Source organism: Choloepus didactylus, chromosome 21 (assembly GCF_015220235.1).
Source record: "Choloepus didactylus isolate mChoDid1 chromosome 21, mChoDid1.pri, whole genome shotgun sequence".
Lineage (NCBI taxonomy): Eukaryota > Metazoa > Chordata > Mammalia > Pilosa > Megalonychidae > Choloepus > Choloepus didactylus.
The window spans coordinates 25,787,832-25,805,217 of record NC_051327.1 but is presented as its reverse complement, the minus strand read 5'-3'; the positions used below and the strand labels follow the sequence as shown (position 1 = coordinate 25,805,217).

General features: G+C 64.0%; 1 protein-coding gene across 6 annotated transcripts in view; it reads right to left on the bottom strand.

Annotated features, from left to right (window-relative positions):
* Positions 1-7,350: 7,350 nt before the first annotated feature.
* Positions 7,351-17,386, bottom strand: part of MAD1L1 (mitotic arrest deficient 1 like 1) — a 248,881-nt gene continuing 238,845 nt past the window's right edge. For 5 of the 6 annotated variants that reach the window (XM_037815397.1, XM_037815398.1, XM_037815400.1 and 2 more), the window contains exon 17: positions 7,352-8,647. In XM_037815397.1, coding sequence (XP_037671325.1) covers positions 8,304-8,647 — 344 coding nt within the window. In that variant the 3' untranslated portion in view covers positions 7,352-8,303. Of the gene's footprint in view, positions 8,648-17,386 lie in introns of all 6 variants that reach the window. The other variant, XM_037815403.1, reaches the window with a different exon arrangement.

The window sequence follows — 17,386 nt, the reverse complement described above, 5'->3', positions numbered from 1 at the left end:
GGGGCCGGTTCACAGCCTCCACAGGTCCAGGGCAGACGCCGCGGTGCTCTCCTCTGGCCGCGACTGGGGACAGGCCAGGCGCTGCGTTCCGGCTCCACCAGCCTTGGGCCCGGATGTGACACCTGTCGGAGGGTGAGCCGCAGCCTTTCGCAGGAAGCACATTGTCTCAGGGGCACAGAACCTCCGCATCTCCATCACAGGAACCAACCTCCACCCCCAGAGCTGCCTCTGGGCCGAGCAGGGGCCTGATGTGCCAGGAGGTGCCGGGAGGGGGCGACTGACGCACCCCAAGCGGGGTCAGAAACGGGGTCCTGGTGTGGATGGGGCGGCGGCGGCACGGACACGCTCCCTTTAAGGGAGTCGCCACGACTCAGGCCGGCCGCGTGGGGAGCTGGGATCGGCAGAGTCTTTCCGGATGGCTGAAGGCCCCGAGCCTGGGCTGGGGGACGTGGCTGCTTGGCAGAGGGTCCTCCTTGGGGCAATGCTGACTTGGCATCCCCCAGGGCCCTCACTGTGGGGGTCGGGGTCTGCCTGACCCCCGACCCGGAGCCCCTCGGCACAGGGGCAGGCCACCCTCCCCCCACAGTACCCAACCCAGGGCAGGCACCTGAGCCGAGCTGCGTTTCTGGGAGAGAATTTACTTGAGAGCAGAATCCAGGCCGAAAACCACCTCCCTGGGTGTTCCCCTGAGCCTAGCCCAGCGTGGGGGCTTTGCTCTGCTAGCTTGAGCCCCACCCTGGACACGAGGAAAACCCTGGACACGAGCAAAACCCTGGACACGAGGAAAACCCTGGACATGAGCAAAACCCTGAACCCGAGCAAGCTCGCATGTCCGCCTGCCTTCCCGTCCGTGGGCTCCTGGGAGGCACGGGGTCAGACAGACACAAGGTCCTGAGAAGAGCTTCCGCAACGAAGAAATAAACAAAAGAATAAACAAAGAGAAGGACCCACAGAATGGGGTCAGATCTTTGCCCGTCCTGTTTCTGAGATGTGCCGAGAACGTGTGAGGACCTCTCGGGACTCAACGGGAAGATGAGCAACCTAATCAAAAGGAGGACAAGCTCACGACAGACATTTCCCTCAGAAGGTACACGGGTGGCACACGAGGGCCTGGAAAGATGCCCACGGTCATCAGCCACCAGGGAAACGCGAACCAGAACCAGTGAGGGCCTCATGCCGAGGAGGACGGTGGCTGACAGACAGATGGGGGGCCACCCGCCTCCCAGAAAAACAGCCCCACACTCTTCAAAAGAAGATAACAAAACCCAGACACTCAACAGCACAATAACCACAGCATTCGGGATACAGCAAAAACTGGGAAAACAACTAGTTAATGGAAATTGATCCAGAAATTCACATATCTGACAAAGGACTTTCCTCTGGGATATACAAAGAGTTCCTCAAACTTTTAATACTGAAAATGATAAGACAAATAACCTAATTTTAAGAGGGAGATAACAATTGAACAGATACTTCATAGAAGAGACACAAATGGACAAAAAGCACAGGAAGCTCAACATCCCTAGTCTTCAGGGAAAGGCACCACGTCCCCCCACCAGGGGGGCTGGGGTAACTTGGGGCAACAGAGCCTGGGCCGGGGAGGACGCCGAGCCCTGAGGTGCGGCCGGCGGAGGCAGGAGGCACAGACCGAGGACGAGGCTCTGGCTGCTTCCTAAGAAGGCCGACATCCGCTCACCCTGCGAAATGGAAGGATGTGTCTACTCAGAAGCTTCACGGAAGCTTTATTCATGGAGCCCCAGACTGGAAACAGCTTAAGCCTCACCTGTGGGTAAATGGATAAACCATGGGAAGGTGGTGGGACCCCGGGGCAGCAGCCACGGGAGCACCCAGCAGCCTCAGTCACGGGCAAAACAAGCCGGACCCCAGTGCGCAGAACACGGAAACATGGTCCGTGCATGTGACATTCTGGAGGAGGTGCGTCTGGCTGGTGGGGAGCAGATCTGTGACTGCCTGAGGCCGGAGGGCAGAGAGAACCGACTTCAGAGGGGCCAGAGGTCTGCGAGGCACCTGAATCACTCGGTTAGAATGGGTGTGCCACCGTATGCAGTTTTATAAAACGTGACCCTATTCCCAGCTCTCCCTGGCTCCCGAGCCCCGACCTGGGCACCCTGGGGCAGTGTCCAGCTTAGCTGCCCTCTCACCTGCGCCTTCAGCAGGGCCCTAGCCGGGCCCTCCCGGCTCTCCTCCCCCCTGTGCCCCTCCCCAGCCAGACGCCTCCGGGGGCCCCCCCATCTCCCTGGCTCTGAGAGCCCCACTGGCCCCCGTCTCCGGCCGGCCTGTGGCAGAGTGCGGCAGCCCCGTGACGCTAGCCCCAGGAGAAGGGTTTCCTGGAAGGAAGCTGCCCCGCGGTGTCCTCCCAGCTCCCACGGCTCGCAAACGGCGACCCTGGCCTCGGCCCAGGCCTTGGGAGAGCCTCCTCGGCAGCCGGGCTCCCTCTGGCCCCAGCCCCAGTGGCGCGGGCCCTGCTCGGGCTCTGAGCTGTGGGGGCCAGCGAGGGGGCTGCTGCGGCTCGAGGAGAGGGGACGGCCTGCAACAGCATGTGGAGGTCACGGCTGCCCTTCTGGGGCTGAGAATTGAGAGGGTCGGGGAACAAACGCCAACTTCCAGGCCATGTTCTGCACCAAGGAGGTGGAAACCGGCACCACTGGGCCCGGCGCCCCATGGTCTCGGTGGCTCAGCGTGGACAGTCGTCCTGTGTCTTGGAGGAGGCCCCACAGCCAGCAGGCAGGAGAGGCTGAAGTGTTAACCGCGCCTGCTTCGTTCATTTTGATTTTCAGCAGCTCCACCTTACAGCGGTCAGGCCGCTGCTGCTGCGGGGGTGAGAGTCGGGGGCCTTCCCCCTCGCCCCAAACAGGGTTCCCGCCAGGCCCTGGACCTGGGTGCCGGTGCCCACCCTGCCTGGACCCTTCCCGCGGCGGCCCGGCCCAGCAGATGCGGACATGCTGGGCACGCCCTGCACCCGGCCCCAGCCGCCCTGTTCTGCCTGCCTGTTGCCCACAGGACCTTCTGCGGCCACAGCTGACATTCTCGAGCCTTCTGCTTTCCCCCTCGCGGGCCCCATCGAACCCCAGAAAGATGCGCTGGGCCTGTGGATACTGTGAAGACAAGCCTCGGAGCAGCAGGGGGAAACCAAGGCCCAGGTCACCCCAAACCCTGCAGAGCAGACGCCGGGCCAGGGAGGAGCTGAGAGAAGGGGTCCCGGCCAGGGCGGCCGCTCCCAGAGCCCGGCCCACCCGGGCCTCGTTCGCTGGGCTTGACCGGGGGCAGCAGGTCGCCCGCTGCAGCCCGGCCTGGGTGGGCCACCAGCCCCCGAGCTCTTTGGTGGCTCCGAAGCTCCCTGGGGCCGCGACACCTCCCACGGGGAGCCACCTGCTCCCTCGGTCCCCCGCGGCTCCAGATTCAGAACGACGCAACACGGGCCTGAGCAGAGAGGCTGCACCCCTGAACCGAAAATCCATTTCCTGGGAGTCTGATCAGAGACGCAGGAAGAGATGTGTAAACGGATGGTCATCATGGCGCTACTTTATAGTGGAAAAAAATCCCACGACGAGGAAAGCAGTTAAGAAAATTATGGCCCGTCCATAATTACGTGCCCATTAAACGTCGTTGGAAGGAACATTTAATTGAGGGCAAAACGGTCATGATGTGGCGTCAACTCTGTCCAGCAGGAAACAAGGCTCTCCGCCGGGCCCTGCTGCACCCGGAAACGGCACAGGCCGGGAGCCCGTGGAGGGGGACGGGAGGCAACCACGCGGTGTCAGGGCAACGCTCTGTGCTTTATTATACCCTGACGCGCTTCCCACGACGTTCAGAGTAAGGACAGACCCTGAGGCCGGGCAGGGGGAACGCAGGGGTCACGGGGGCCCAGGCCGCCCAGAGGGCCGGGGTCCTCCCTGCCGCGTCCAGGCTTGAGGGTGGGCATGGCCGTCTGCCTGCCTGCTAGAGCGAGGGCCTGAGGGGACCCACAGGCCACGGCTCATGCCTTCCCCGGAGCCTGGGGTGGTGACCCTCCCGGGCCGGCGGCTCGGCTACCTCCGGGGCTGCTGTGAGAGGAAGACGAGGCAGTCTCCCGCCACCTCCGCTCCGCCGGCCGTCAGGGCAGAGCCCGTCGGCAGGAGTCAAATCCCATGGGGGTCTCGGCCCTGGCCGATGTGCCCTCAGCCGCACCCACCCGGGAGGGAGCTGCGTGAGAAGAGCATGAGGGAGCCCAGCAGGGCGAATGGCCGCAGAGACGGGGTGCTTCCAAGGCACCTGCCCCAGGGAGCTCGTGGGCTGGCGGAACAAGCCCTGCGCCCTCAGCCTGCCGGCCTCTGCACACACCCACCCTCGGCTCAGACGTGCCCCCTTGTGGGTGCGGTCAGGGCACCCCCTCCTCCCTCCACGAGAGCCTGTCTGGCTTGCATGTTGCAGGGGCACCCCGTGGCCAGGGCCTGCTCACTCCCCCCGGAGCCCATCACACCGCCTGGCCCTGTGGTGCTGGGGTGGGCATTTGCCGAGAAGGGGTGCTGTGCCATCAGCGGCCACCTGTGCGACGGCCTGGATCCCGCATGGCGGGAGCAGAGCACTGAGAATCAGCCACTTTTCCAGGCCATTCTTCTGGGGGAGGAAGGAGGCCCTGCCAGCCACCCCCCCAAATCCCCCGCACTCCAAGGCGGGGCTGAGCAAGGCCAGGGCCCCTCAGGGCTGCCCCCACCCCGTTCTCTCCAATGACCCCCAGTGCCCCCCAGCAGACGGACCTGCCTGTGGCCCCTACACCCACACACGCCCCCGTCCTCCAGCACAGGAGCCTCCGGGGGGAAGGGGCCACGACACCATAACGGCACCCATGGGAGCCAGGTGGTCCTACGAGCTACCTGACCTCAGGGCACGGCCAGGAAAGCCCTGACTGTCTCCTGGGGGAGGCATTTGTCCCTGAGCTTTACCCCACGTCACCCAGGGCTGCACGGGGCAGGGATGGGAGGTGTGGGGCTGCTGGGCCCTTCAGCCCACCTCAGACGTGGAGGACACGGTGGCCCGAGAAGGGCCCTGACGTTGGGCCCCTGGACCCCCCAGACCCTGGGGCTTTGCTACTGTGCTGTGTCGTGTGGGTGGCAAAGGGTCACGTGGCGCCTGAGCTGCGCTGTCAGCTGGGTGGGATCTGCATGCTCCTGGGGAAGCCGCCACAGGCCCTGCGCGGAGTCGGTGTGACCAATGAGCCAGGAACACGTTCTCGATGTCTAAACGGTTGCAAAGCTGTTTAGAAGCTCTTCACAGAAGCTTTATTCATAATCCCTCAAAACTGGTAGCAACCAAGACGCCCTTCGCCATCATCCAGCAGTAAGAGGAACTGAGCTCTCAGGCCCCGAAAAAACCGGAGGCCCCGCAAACGCATGTGGTGGGCGCAGGGAGCCGGTCCGACAAGTGACACACTGCACGATGCCACGGAAAGGCCACAGCTGCAGGAGGGCGCCCGACAGCCGGGCGTGGGGGCCCGTGGGCATTGCCCACTGCAGGGGCCACGAACACACTCCCTCTCCACGGACTCCTGAGCACCCACACGGCCACCGTCTCCCCTCCCCCAGCAGACAGTGCGCCGTGCCCGTTTCACGGATTTGCGCGCTGAGGCTCTGAGGCCACGGAGTGATCAGCGGCCAAGCTGGGCACAAAGCCCTGGGCTTCCGATCCCACTGCAGGGACCTCGGGGGCCTCTCGCCGCACCAGGGCTTTGCAGGCTTCGCTCCGAATTGTATTTGCAACGTGCCCTTGGCCTAGTGCTCCAACCTCTCATTCTTCCAAGTTTTCCCCTTCCTGGGCCTCGGGAAGGGAAAGGAGAGGAAAGGGGGAGTCGGGGAGGGAAGGGAAAGTCGAGCCCCACGGGGAGAAACCACGGAGAAGAGGGGAACTACGAGCAAGTTCCTGCTGCCGAGCGTGCTGGTGCCCCTGAACAGACCCCATCACCTGCCTGCTCCACAGGTGCTGCCTCCAGCCCCAGGGCAGGTGGAACCGCTCCCAGCAAAGCCGCAGGCTCGGGCGCCCCTCTGGGGAGGCAGCGGGGTGGGCAGGGGCCAGCGCCCCGCGGGGGAAGCTGGAACGCTCTTCGCTCTCCGCACATGGCAGCCCCCGGGCAGGCGGCTCTCTCCACCCACGCGGGCTGGTCACCGGGCCGGGCGCTTCCCCCTCGAGCAGAACCACGTGGGCTGGGCGCAAACCCGCAATTATCCCCGCGCACATCTGTAGAACCCGCGCGGCTAGAAACGCGGCTCGGCTATTTCTAACTCTGCCTTCAGCCCCTTCCTGCCTGAAAATCATTTTTGGGAAAATAAAATGAAACAGAATAAGCTGACGTCTCCAGGAGGCTGTGGGTTGGTGGGACCCTCGCCAGCCTCAGTGAGCCGACCCTGCGGGGCGGGCAGCAGGCACCAAGGCCACCCCCCGCCCCCCACTGGGATCAGGCCGGGTTCCCACCCCGGACCACCACCCTGCAGCCAGGACTGCCCAAAAGGGGCCCCAGAGAGCACCAGATCCAGCTCCCTGTTAGGCTGGGGAAACCGAGTCCACAGAGGGCGAGACCTGGACGAGGCTGTGGGTCAGAGACAGGCGCCGCATGGGGCCGTCAGGACAGGCCCTGGGGCTGCGGCCACCCCAGCACCGCTCCCCACGACGCCCTGCCAGGGCGGGACCTGAGGGGCCATTGGGGGGAGCCACAGGAGCAGGGACCCAGGCCCAAAGCTCAGGTGCACCACGGGGAAGGGGCTAGCATCCAGTAAACCGAGACGCCACGGCTGCTCACGGTGGTGGCCTGGGCGCTCTCGAGAGCAGGAGACATGGCCTGGCTCTGCAAGCAACCGCAAGTCCCAACCCTGAGAGCAGAAACCAGCAGGCCGACCTCCGACAGCTGATCGGGGAGCGTCACCAGGCGGACACGGGCGTCCTCTGGAGCGGGATTACAACGGACTGCCTTCTTTGGGATTTTCTCTATTCTCACCAGCCTAGAAATAGTGAATCCTTGGGCACGTTTTCCCAAGGTGTCACTGGACAGAGCTTTCATGAGGTCACCCCAGAGAGTGACCGCGAGCATCCAGTTTGGGGGTCGACGTGCCGAGCAGCACGTCAGGGATGAGGCCCGAGGACAGTGCACCTGTGCTCGCCGGCTTGGCTGCACCGACCCCGCCGAGTTCCTAACATACCATCAAACCCGTTAGGGTCCCGAACTGTCCAAAGTATGCGGGGTCTGATGTGAACGGCACACGTCTCTGAACATTTAACTATCTGAGTGCTTAAGTATTTATTTACTTTTTCAAAGCTTTGAGCATTTCAAGAACTGTAAGAATGGATGAACAAGACACGAGGGCTTTGACAAGCTAGAAAACTGCTGTGGAGCTGCAGGGGACGGCGGACAGTGAGCCGGGAGGTCACTTGGCTTCCGGAGACGCCTGAGAACACTGTGGGCAGAGCAGACGCCACTGGCCGCCCCCCGCCCGGGCCACCCTGGCCTGGGTCCCCGCGGACTGTGAGCCCCTCTCCCTGGGGTGGCGGAGGGCAGGTGTCCCAGCCTCCGCCTGGTGGGTGGGTGTGTGGGGCTGGCCCGCTGACCCCACTCCGGGCCGAGGCCCCCTGCCCTCTGAGAGGCAGCCCTGCGTCACCGCTCCGGCTCCCACAGGGAGAGGGGCCCTGGGTTTACGATGAAACCTGTGACTAACTCAGAGACACAGTGCTTTGTTTACTATTACGTTAGGCTCGAAACACATGAGACGTGCTGGGTGCTCTTTCGTTATAAAAATAAGAACTGAAAGTGCCTCTTGGTTTCCATAAAGCTGCTGCTGGTCTGGATGATCCGTCCAGACGTAAACCCCAGGCGGTGGCCCTGCTGCTCCCACGTCCGGCGACTGCCCCTCACCGTGGCCCCGAGGCTGGACCCAGCGCTGGGACTGGGCGGTGCCGCCCCTCGCCTGCCTGGCTCCCCTGGCCACGCTCCAGGCCCCGGCGCACCCTCACGGCCAGGCACAGTCCCTCGTGGTCAGCAGGTGGCCCTCCTCGGGAGCCCCCGACCCCGCCCCAGCCCGGGCACTGGCGACAGGCTGCAGGGGGAGCTTGGGGCCGACATCTCGAGTCCTCGCAGTGACAGCCAGTGCAGGCGCGCACAGACCCAGGCCCTGGCTGCCCGGCAGCTTGCTGCAGCTCCGCGCTCCGCACCCCACCGGCCCCTCCTTCCTGCCCTCGCTCACCGCAGCGTCGCCCCCACCTCCACCTGCAGCCTCCGTGTCTTGGCAGCACCGAGGGCCCGGCCAGGCCCGCCACGGACTTCAGGCATCCTGTGGGCATGGCAGACCCTGGGCAAACTCAGCCCCGGGCCCAGATGCTCGCTCAGGGGCAGGCAGAGGGTCAGGCGTGGCCGGGAGACGGGGGGCCAAGGCGGAAGCTGGAGGAGACCCCGGTGGTGGTGCCGAGACCCTCACCTTGAAGATGAGGCAGTCTGCCTTCTGCTCGGCGTACATGGACGTCAGCCGGTACTGGCTCTCCGTGGTGATGTCGATCTGGTAGCCGGTCAGTGTGTAGCAGGCCTTCCGGAACTCCTGGATCTTGGTCTGGAAGACCTCCTTCAGCCGCTGGTTCTTCAGCTCGGCGCTTTCCACTTGCTTCTTCAGCTCTGCAGGGGGGAGGAGGAGGGCGCAGGGCTCAGGCCGGGCTGGGGACCGAGGTCAGCCCTGGGCCCTCGCCCAGAGCAGGGAGAGGACATGGCGCTGCAAGGGTGCGAGAGGGCAAGAGGGCAGAGGTGGCCGACTGAGGACACGGATGCGACAGGGTCAACACTGCCCCGGGAGGAAGGCGGCTGCTCTCCAGGGGGGACCAGAAGACAAGACGATAAAGACCTGCCCTCCCGTGGCAACATGACGAAGGGCTGCCATTTGAGCCACCGGCTCTGGAGGCCAGACGCGAGGCCAGCGCCTCCCCCGCACCGAGCCCAGCACCCAGCCTGGCCTGGTCCTCCCAAGACGATCCGTTCCCAGCAGCAGATACCACGGACAACACTGGGGCCCCTGAGCCCTCCACCAGAGCCGTGGGTTTTGGGAGAGAGAGGGGGTCTCGGGAAGACGCAGCGATGGGGCCTGACCCCTGGAAGGTTGCCCGGCCCGACTGTGTGATGGGAACAGACCACTCCAGGCCTGTGCGTCCACTTCCTTGCTGGAGCTGGGAGCTTCCAGGCCACGTGACCCTGGGAGACCTCAGAGGGGACTGTGGGGCGAGGTGGGTGCCCATGGGGGCCGCCAGGGCTCAGTGCAGAGCTGTTGCCCGTCCTCACCCCACCCCCAGGACCCGGGGCCACAGGCCGCCCACGCTGCCTTCCACGCGACTCTGTCAGGAGGCTCCACGGCAGTCACCACGCAGCTTCCCCGCCCTCCGCCGAGTGTCTTCTGAGTAATTAACCCTTGATTTACCCCCCGCTAATCAGTGAGCCTGGATCTCCTCACACAGCTGCCTCGTGGTGGCCTGGGAATGCCCCAGGTGGGCGAGACCCCTGCCCTCCTCTTGCCAGCTGGGAGCCCGGGCCGGGGGGCAGTTGTGAGCCAGCCCCTGGCTGCTGGTGTCCCCCCCTGGGCTGGGAGAGGTGACACCGACGAGGCCACGACACCAGGAGAGGAACAGAGAGCTGTCCTCGCACCGACCCACACCGCCCAAACGGTGGCACAGGGACCCTCCTGAGGGGGGGGCTGTGGAGGCCCAGGAGCCGCACACGAGATGCAGCCCCGGCCGCAGGGCCCACCCGGGGGAGCCGTGCCAGGACGAGGCCCCAGGCAGGGCTGAGCCGCCGCCCCTGGAGGCAGCGAGATGAGCGCAGCCACCCGAGGGCGCAGGGCTGGGTGCCGGGGCTGCTGCGCGGAGTCGGTGAGAGGCCGGGAGGGCCATGGCTGCCGCTTCTCCTGGTGGCGCAAACCCAGCACCTCCCCCACACCTGGGCACGCGCAGGGCCGGAGCGCGAGTCCCGTCTCCCGTGTCCCAGTGATGTGGGCGCCCGGCGGGAGGCCCCACCTGAGCCTGCGCACCTTCCTTTCCTGCCTCCCGGGGTGGAGGGAGGCCGGGGAGCCCGCAGGAAGCCCCCCGGGGCCCGCCCCCGCCTCGGGGACACCGTCCCTCTGCACCGAGGCCTCTCTGCCCGGCAGGCCAGGGCCCTGCTCCACCGAGTGACCAGACGACGGAATCCCAAGGTTCACCGGCAGCTCAACCCCAGTATTCCTCCCGCTTCCCTGAGCCGCTCACCCCAAGTCCGAACGGCCGGCCAGGGGAAGCGGCCCCGGGGGAGACTCCCACGCCACGTCTCGGGGGCAGCACCTCACCTGCCAGGGACCACGAGGGCTGTGAGCTGTCTCGGGTGTCCGACGGGGAAAGACTTAAGTCCCGACAATAAACACAGTGACTTCGGGGAGAGAAGCAGCCCCTTTCCCCACGACGCACCCTTGGGCTTCCATCAGGGCTGCTGCGCCGCGCGGTCGGCACCCACCCAGGACCCCCGCGGCCTCCTCGGCGTCTCGGGAGGGCCCAGGACACACACCTGCCGGGACGCACACCTGCCGGGACGCACACCTGCCGGGACACACACCTGCGGGGACACAGCACACACCTGTAGGGTGCGGCACACACCTGCAGGGGCGCACACCTGCCGGGACGCACACCTGCGGGGACGCACACCTGCTGGGACACACACCTGCGGGGACACAGCACACACCTGTAGGGTGCGGCACACACCTGCAGGGGCGCACACCTGCTGGGACACACACCTGAGGGGACGCACACCTGCAGGGACACAGCACACACCTGTAGGGTGCGGCACACACCTGCTGGAGTGCCCAGCCCTGCCCTTCCTCCAGTTGGGGGACGGATCCCAGGAGAAGCTGTTGCCATGTGCACTCCTGGGGCCCAGTGGGCTCCTCCCATGAGCCAGGGGTCCCGTGGTACATGCCAGCCCCTTCCACAGCTGGGCTTCCAGCCCCCCCAGGAGGCTCTCGCCACCCCCTAACCAAAGGCTCCAAGGTGGGAGGGAGAACGACGCCCCCTAGGCTACAGCCTGCCAGTGGTGGCGAGGGCCTGGGCCCCAACCTGCCGGGTCCAGGTGGGTGGGCTGGGGGAGCCCTGGGGACCCTCACTTGGATTTCGGGCCCAGAGGACCCAACGTGTTGACCCCCCCAATCCCTGCAGTTCAGCCCCTGCACAAAACAGCAATTCACACAGCGGCTCAGGTCAAACACGGGGCTCGGCCTTGGGGGAACCCCCCTCCCTGCCGGCCGTGCTCAGGCACCTCTGCTCCGTGAGCTGGGGGCGGGGGAGTCCCCTGGGCTGGGGACAGGGGCCCTGGGCATGGGTGCTGGGAAGGAGCCCCGCTCTGCCCTGCGTGGACTGAGACCTGAGTGAGGACCGAGCGGCCGGGCCTCCCCGTCTCTGGCTGCCTGGCGCCGGCCGTGGCGCTCCATCCCCGCCTCGGGGCCCCTGCACGTGCCTGGAGCCCACCCTCGCCTTCCCCAGCACAGCCCGGCTTTAATGATGCCTCTCGGGGGCACGGCTACTGGTGTGTGCCCTCAGCACACGCATCGCTCCTCACAGCCCCCGACAGAGCATTTAAAACGGTTCTCTTCTTAATTCCATGTCCTCCAGCAGACTAAGTTCCACAAGGTCGAGGAGGTGTCTTTTCTGTCACTACTGTGTCCCTGGTGTGTCCCAATAGCCTGGAACAGACTGAGTCCAGGATAACCGGATGGAACGTTTCTACGTAAAACCCCAAATCATGAGCCCGCAGGGAAGCTTTAAGGTCAGTTTAAGCAGGACGTACACTCAGGGCCCCGCTCCGGGCGAGCCCGAGCCTACCCTGCCCCACTTGAATCCTCACTAACATGGCAGTGGGGGAGAGGCGGCCACGGACGGACGCGGGGACGTGCCCCAGACGACGGGAGCAGATGGGGGCGGTGGGAGCAGAGCCCAGAGCCCTCTGCAGGCCTGGGGGGTGTGGGGGGCGAGAGGGCGTCCGCTCGGCGAGTGGCTCCTACTGAGCAGCTGGGCTCACCCCACAAGGAGGTGGGGGCCCCTCTTGGGGAACCCATGTTTCAGCAGCGTGTTTCCCGGGGGCCCACGTGGCGGAGGGTGGCCGGGCCTTGGTCTCCCCCTCAGCTCAGCTGCCGGGGGAGAGCGGCCCCAGAGGAGCGGGGCCCCCGGTGAGGGGCTGTCTGCGGCCGGGGCCCACCTGGGGTGCTGGCGGCCCCCACGCCCTGTGGCCAGCACAGCCCGGACCTGAGCGCCAGCCGAGGCAGGTCCGAGAGGAGAAAAAGCCAACAACCTCCAGAGGGGAAAACAAAACTCCCCAAGATGTGGGATCCCCTGGGCCTCTGACCAGTAGTGGGGGACATGCCGGCGGAGGCTGGGGGCAGGGACCACCTTCCCACCCGCAGTTCTGCCCCCACCCCCCGTCCTCCTGGGGGTCGCACAGACGCAGAGGCCACCACGGGAGAGGAGGGCGGGGGCCGGCCCGGGTGCAGCTGGCCTGGCCAGAGCAGGGCTCCGGGAGGACGCGCCCCACATCTGTCCACCCCAAGTCCAAGTCCGGTGGACGGCCCCCATGTGCGGACGGCTGAGGCGGGGGCTCTCCAGCTTCAAGAGGGAGCGCACAGAACAGCAGAAAACCAAGCACATGAAAATGAGGCGTATGTTACGTTTAGGAGGAAAAAAAGAACCAACACCAAACTCCCACCTAAAAAACAACAAAAAAACAAAAACAAAAGACAGGAAATGCAAACCAGCATAACCAGAGACACCACAAGCTGCAGCTGCAAAAGCTGTCTGCAAATCCACAGCACTGCAACGCTGAGCAGACGTAACAACAGCCGTGACAGCCGCGTGCAGAGAGAGGACAGGGTTAGGGTTAGGGTTGGGGCGTGCATTAGTGTGTGCTAGTGTGCGTCTGTGTGCTCGTGCTGGACGTGTGTTAGTGTGTGCTGGTGTGTGTGTGCGTGTACTAGTGTGCATCTGCGTGCTCGTGCTGGATATGTGTTAGTGTGTGCTGGTGTGTGTGTGCATGTGCTAGTGTGCGTCCGCGTGCTCGTGCTGAACGTGTGTTGTGCTGGTGTGCGTCTGTGTGCTTGTGCAGGGTGTGTTAGCATGTGCTAGTGTGCATCTGGCATGATCATACTAGACGTGTATTAGCGTGTGCTAGTGTGCATCTGCATGCTCGTGCTGGGTGTGTGTTAGCGTGTGCTCACATGCGTCTGTGTGTTTGTGCTGGTGTAACAGAGCGAAAGCGTGACTTCTCTCACTGAACCCTGAGAACAGCGGCGGGAGTGTGCCACGTGACCCCGGGAGGCGGCACACGGAGGGAAGAGGCCTGGGGCTGGGCAGGGCCGCTCCCCGTTAGCCCTGCCTTGTCTGCTCGCTTCTGAGAACGGTGCAGACGTGAACGGGGCCCCCCGCTCCCCTCCGGAGCCCAGGCAGCGAGACCAGCGGGATGAGCTTCTCAGAGCTCGGGGCCCATGGGCGATGGCCCCCCATTCTTGCTGGGGCTGGGGAAGGTCAAGGCCAAGGCAGGAGCCCTGCTCACAGCAGGAGCTCTGCGGGGCACAGCCCGCATGGTGGGGGGCTCAGGGCATGCCTGGAGACCGGCCCCCCAAAAGCCAGAGCGTGAGCCCTCCACCTGCTTCTCCCCCAGTGAGGGAAATGCAGAGGCGGGCTCCGGAAGCGGCCCCCAGCTCGGGCCCGGAGGAAAGGCCGTGGGCGAGCCGGCCTGGCCCTTCAGCAGCTCTCCGTTCAGGAGCTGAAAGCAGCTCTTGGAATTTTCCTCTGGGGACTTAGGCAGAGCCATTTTTCTTCCTGAAAAGTCAGTGAAACACACTTAACCAATGCTGGGATTTTCCGGCTTAAAAATCAACAAAAAGGACCGATATTTCACCATTAAAAACAAACAACCCTCCCTGCCAGGCTGAGTCATCTGCGGTTCCTAAACTCGGCGCACTCCTGTCTTCCGCGATGACACCCAAGTGGCCTGCCGAGAGGACGCCTGTGCGGCCAGCAGTCAGGAGCCCGGGGCTGGCACAGCACCCGCCCCCGAGCAGGGGTGCAGGGAATCTGTGTACCCCCGGGCCCCGGGTGGAGGGGGGTGGGGAGAGGGCGGGAGGAGGGGGGGGGACAGGGGAGGAGATGGGGGAGGGCGAGCGGGGGAGGGACGAGGGGAGCGGCCAGTGCAAGCAGTGACAACCCAGAGTGTCACAGCCTTGGTGGGAGGTGCAGGGAGGGGGGCTCTGGACAGACAGACGAGGGACCCCTCACTGGACGGAAGGAAGGCTTGCCTCTTGGCCCCCCAAACCCTGGCCGTGGGGTCCCGGACAGTGACCTCGTCCCCCCAGGTGGCCGGGAGGATGCCACCTGCCTCCACGGATTCGACGGCAGCGGGGGTGCAGGTGCTCTCCCTCCCGCACCCGGAAACTGCTTCGCTACTTCGGCAACAGCTCTCCGCACGTACGTGGACGGGCAGATGATCGGCCTGAGGTCCGGGCAGCCGAGGCCACCCTGCCCTGTGGATGGAGACCCCAGGAGAGGAGCGGAGTGGGGTCTCAGGCGCGGCAGGAAGCCGGGTCAGGGCGAGTGCAGAAGGTGAGAGCCCCCCTGGCTTCCCCGGCACAGAGCTCGGGGCTGGGGCCCCTGCGCCTTGTCCCGGCCACGCTGCTCCATGCTCCCTCCCCAGGGTCCCGAGACCCCCTCGCCTCTCTCCCCACCTCCCTGGGACCTGCTGTGTCTGGGATCCTACATCCTCCTCCTCGTGGTGGAATCAGGCCTCCGCTGGCTTCTGAGAAATGAAGTGTGAGGAGGCACGACTGTATTCACACCCACATCTGATCGACGATTTGGCCAGGGACAGAATTCGGGGCTGGGAATCCTCTTCCCTCCGTCCTGAAGGCACTGCTCTCCGGCCTCCAGGTTCCCACGCCGCTGCTGTGAGTTCTGATCCCGTGTGGGACGGGCCTGCGTCTCGGGAAGGACGCAGGAGAACCGCTCTCGATATTGGGAGCGTGGGTCTGTTTCCGTCCGCGTCTTCTCTCTTCCTCTCCTTGTGTGCTCAGCTTCCTGGGGGGCTGTTTCCCGAGTGTGACCATCGCTGGATACCTGCCCTGGCACGGGGAGGGGGACCCGTGGCAGGGGGTTGGCCCTGAACCCCTCGGTGTGGTCTGGCGTCAGCGTCTTACTCGGCTGGCCCAGCCACGGGAGGCAATTCCTCCATGACGTCTGCCTGGAAGCCGCTGCAGCGAGCAGCCAGAGGAGCCGGGGGGACTCAGGCCAAGGGGGGACAGCCGAGACCCTCCCTGCGGCCTCAGAGCAGCTGCAGGGGCTGGAGTGCAGGGAGGGGGGCAGGCGCTTTCCAACGGCGAGGGGACTCCAGGGTGCGGGAGTGCAACCTGGGCGGATCCCACAGCCGCACCAACACCAAGCGAGCCAGTGACGGGCTCGGCAGGGGCAGGACGCAGCCCTGTTTCCACACAGCAGCCACGGTCAACCCACAGAGCAATCAGGAAAATGCTCCACTCAAAATAGCACCTAAAAGAATAAAACACCGAGGAACACAGTCAACCGAGGATACAAAGACCTGGGGACCAAAAACCACAAGTCGCTGCTGAAAGAGGGATCGACGGCCACCCCAGGTCACGGTTTGGAAGAGTCGGCCTTGCCAACATGTCAACATCACCCAAAGCAACACACAGTTCAATGCACGCCCTGTGAAAATTCCAGCTGCCTTTTTTTTTTCTTTTCAGAAATGGAAAAACTAATCTTCAAATTTATATGGAGCTACAAGGCAACCCCCAAAGTCAAAATAATGTTGAAAAAGAACAGGGTTGGAAGACCCACACTTCCCAATTTCAAATCATACCACAAAGCAGCAGTAATCAAAACAGTGTGGTACTGGCACGAAGACAAACAGATCTGCAGAACGGAATGAAAAGTCCAGAAACAGAGCCACACATCTGTGGTGAGCTGCTCTGGCGAGGATGCTGGGCACGCACACCGCGGAAAGACCAGCCCCTTCGACAAGCGGTGTGGAGAAAAGTGGACATCAGGCTGAAGGAGGCAGGACGTATACAAAAAACAAGTAAAAATGGACCAAGGACCTAAAAACAAGAGCTAAAACTGTAGGCACCGAGAAGACAACACAGGCACTGCCATGAGCTCGGAACTGGCCGAAAGTCTGAGCAGCAAAAGTAGATAAGCTTGACTTCATCAAAATTAGAAACTTTTGTGCATGGAAGGAAATTATTGAGAAAATAAAAAGACAACCGAGAGAACGGGAGAAAATAGTTTCAAGCCATATACCAGATAAGGGTTTAATATCCAGAACACATAAAGAACTCCTACAACTCAGCACAGAGACACTGACAATCCAATTAAAAAAACGGTCAAAGGACTTGACTAGACATTTCTCCTAAGATGTAAAAATGGCCAAAAATCACATGAGAAGATGTTCAACGTCATTACTATACAGAAATGTAACTTAAAACCACGGAATACCGCTCCACTCCCACGGAGAGGGCTGTTATTTAAGAAGTGCAGAACGCGTCTCGGGGAGTGTGGCGAGACGGGCACCTCGAGCCTGGGTGGTGGGAACGTGAGACGCTGCAGCCACGGTGGCGCCCACATGGCGGCTCCTCCAGACGGGAACATGGACGTAGCGCTGGCCCTGCGACCCCGCGTCCGGCTGTGTGCAGCGACAATGGGCCGCAGCCACGTGCACACCAGTGCTCACAGCACCAAATGTGGGACCAAGCCGTGTCCATTGACGGGTGACCGGACGAAGGAGAGGGAGCACGTGGCCCTACGAAGGAGGGCAGCTCTAGACGCTCTGCAACATGGACGAACCCTGAAAACATGACACTCCGTGAAACAAGCCGGACACGCGGAGGCGAGAACTGTCAGAGGCCACTCAGAAGAGGCGGCTGGGAAGGGCAAGCACGCAGGCAGGGAGGGCAGGTCACGGTTACAGAGGGGAGGGAGGGCCCGGGCCCGGGGCAGCGGGAGCGGCTCTGCACGGCCTGTCTCGCAGGGCACCCACCTGCACGCGGCCGGCACACACGGGTGCCCCATGGCACAGCGGGCAGTACGGCGGGGGACCCAGAGACCCGGCCTCGGGTGAAAGCCGAGGGCCCCAGAGCCTGCCGCGGAGCTTCCCTGTGGCCTGGGGAGGTGGAGGCCGAGCAGGGGTGCCGGGGGCGCCTCCGCCAGCTCCTCCCTCAGCCAGGGAGTCCGCCGGGCCGGGACGTGGCTCCCGCAGGAGCCGTCGGGGCCTCAGTTGGCCAAGGAGCCAGAGCCCTGGCAGGCACGGCCGAGCTTCCAGGACTGAATCAGTCACTTCTGGCTAACTTTTAAA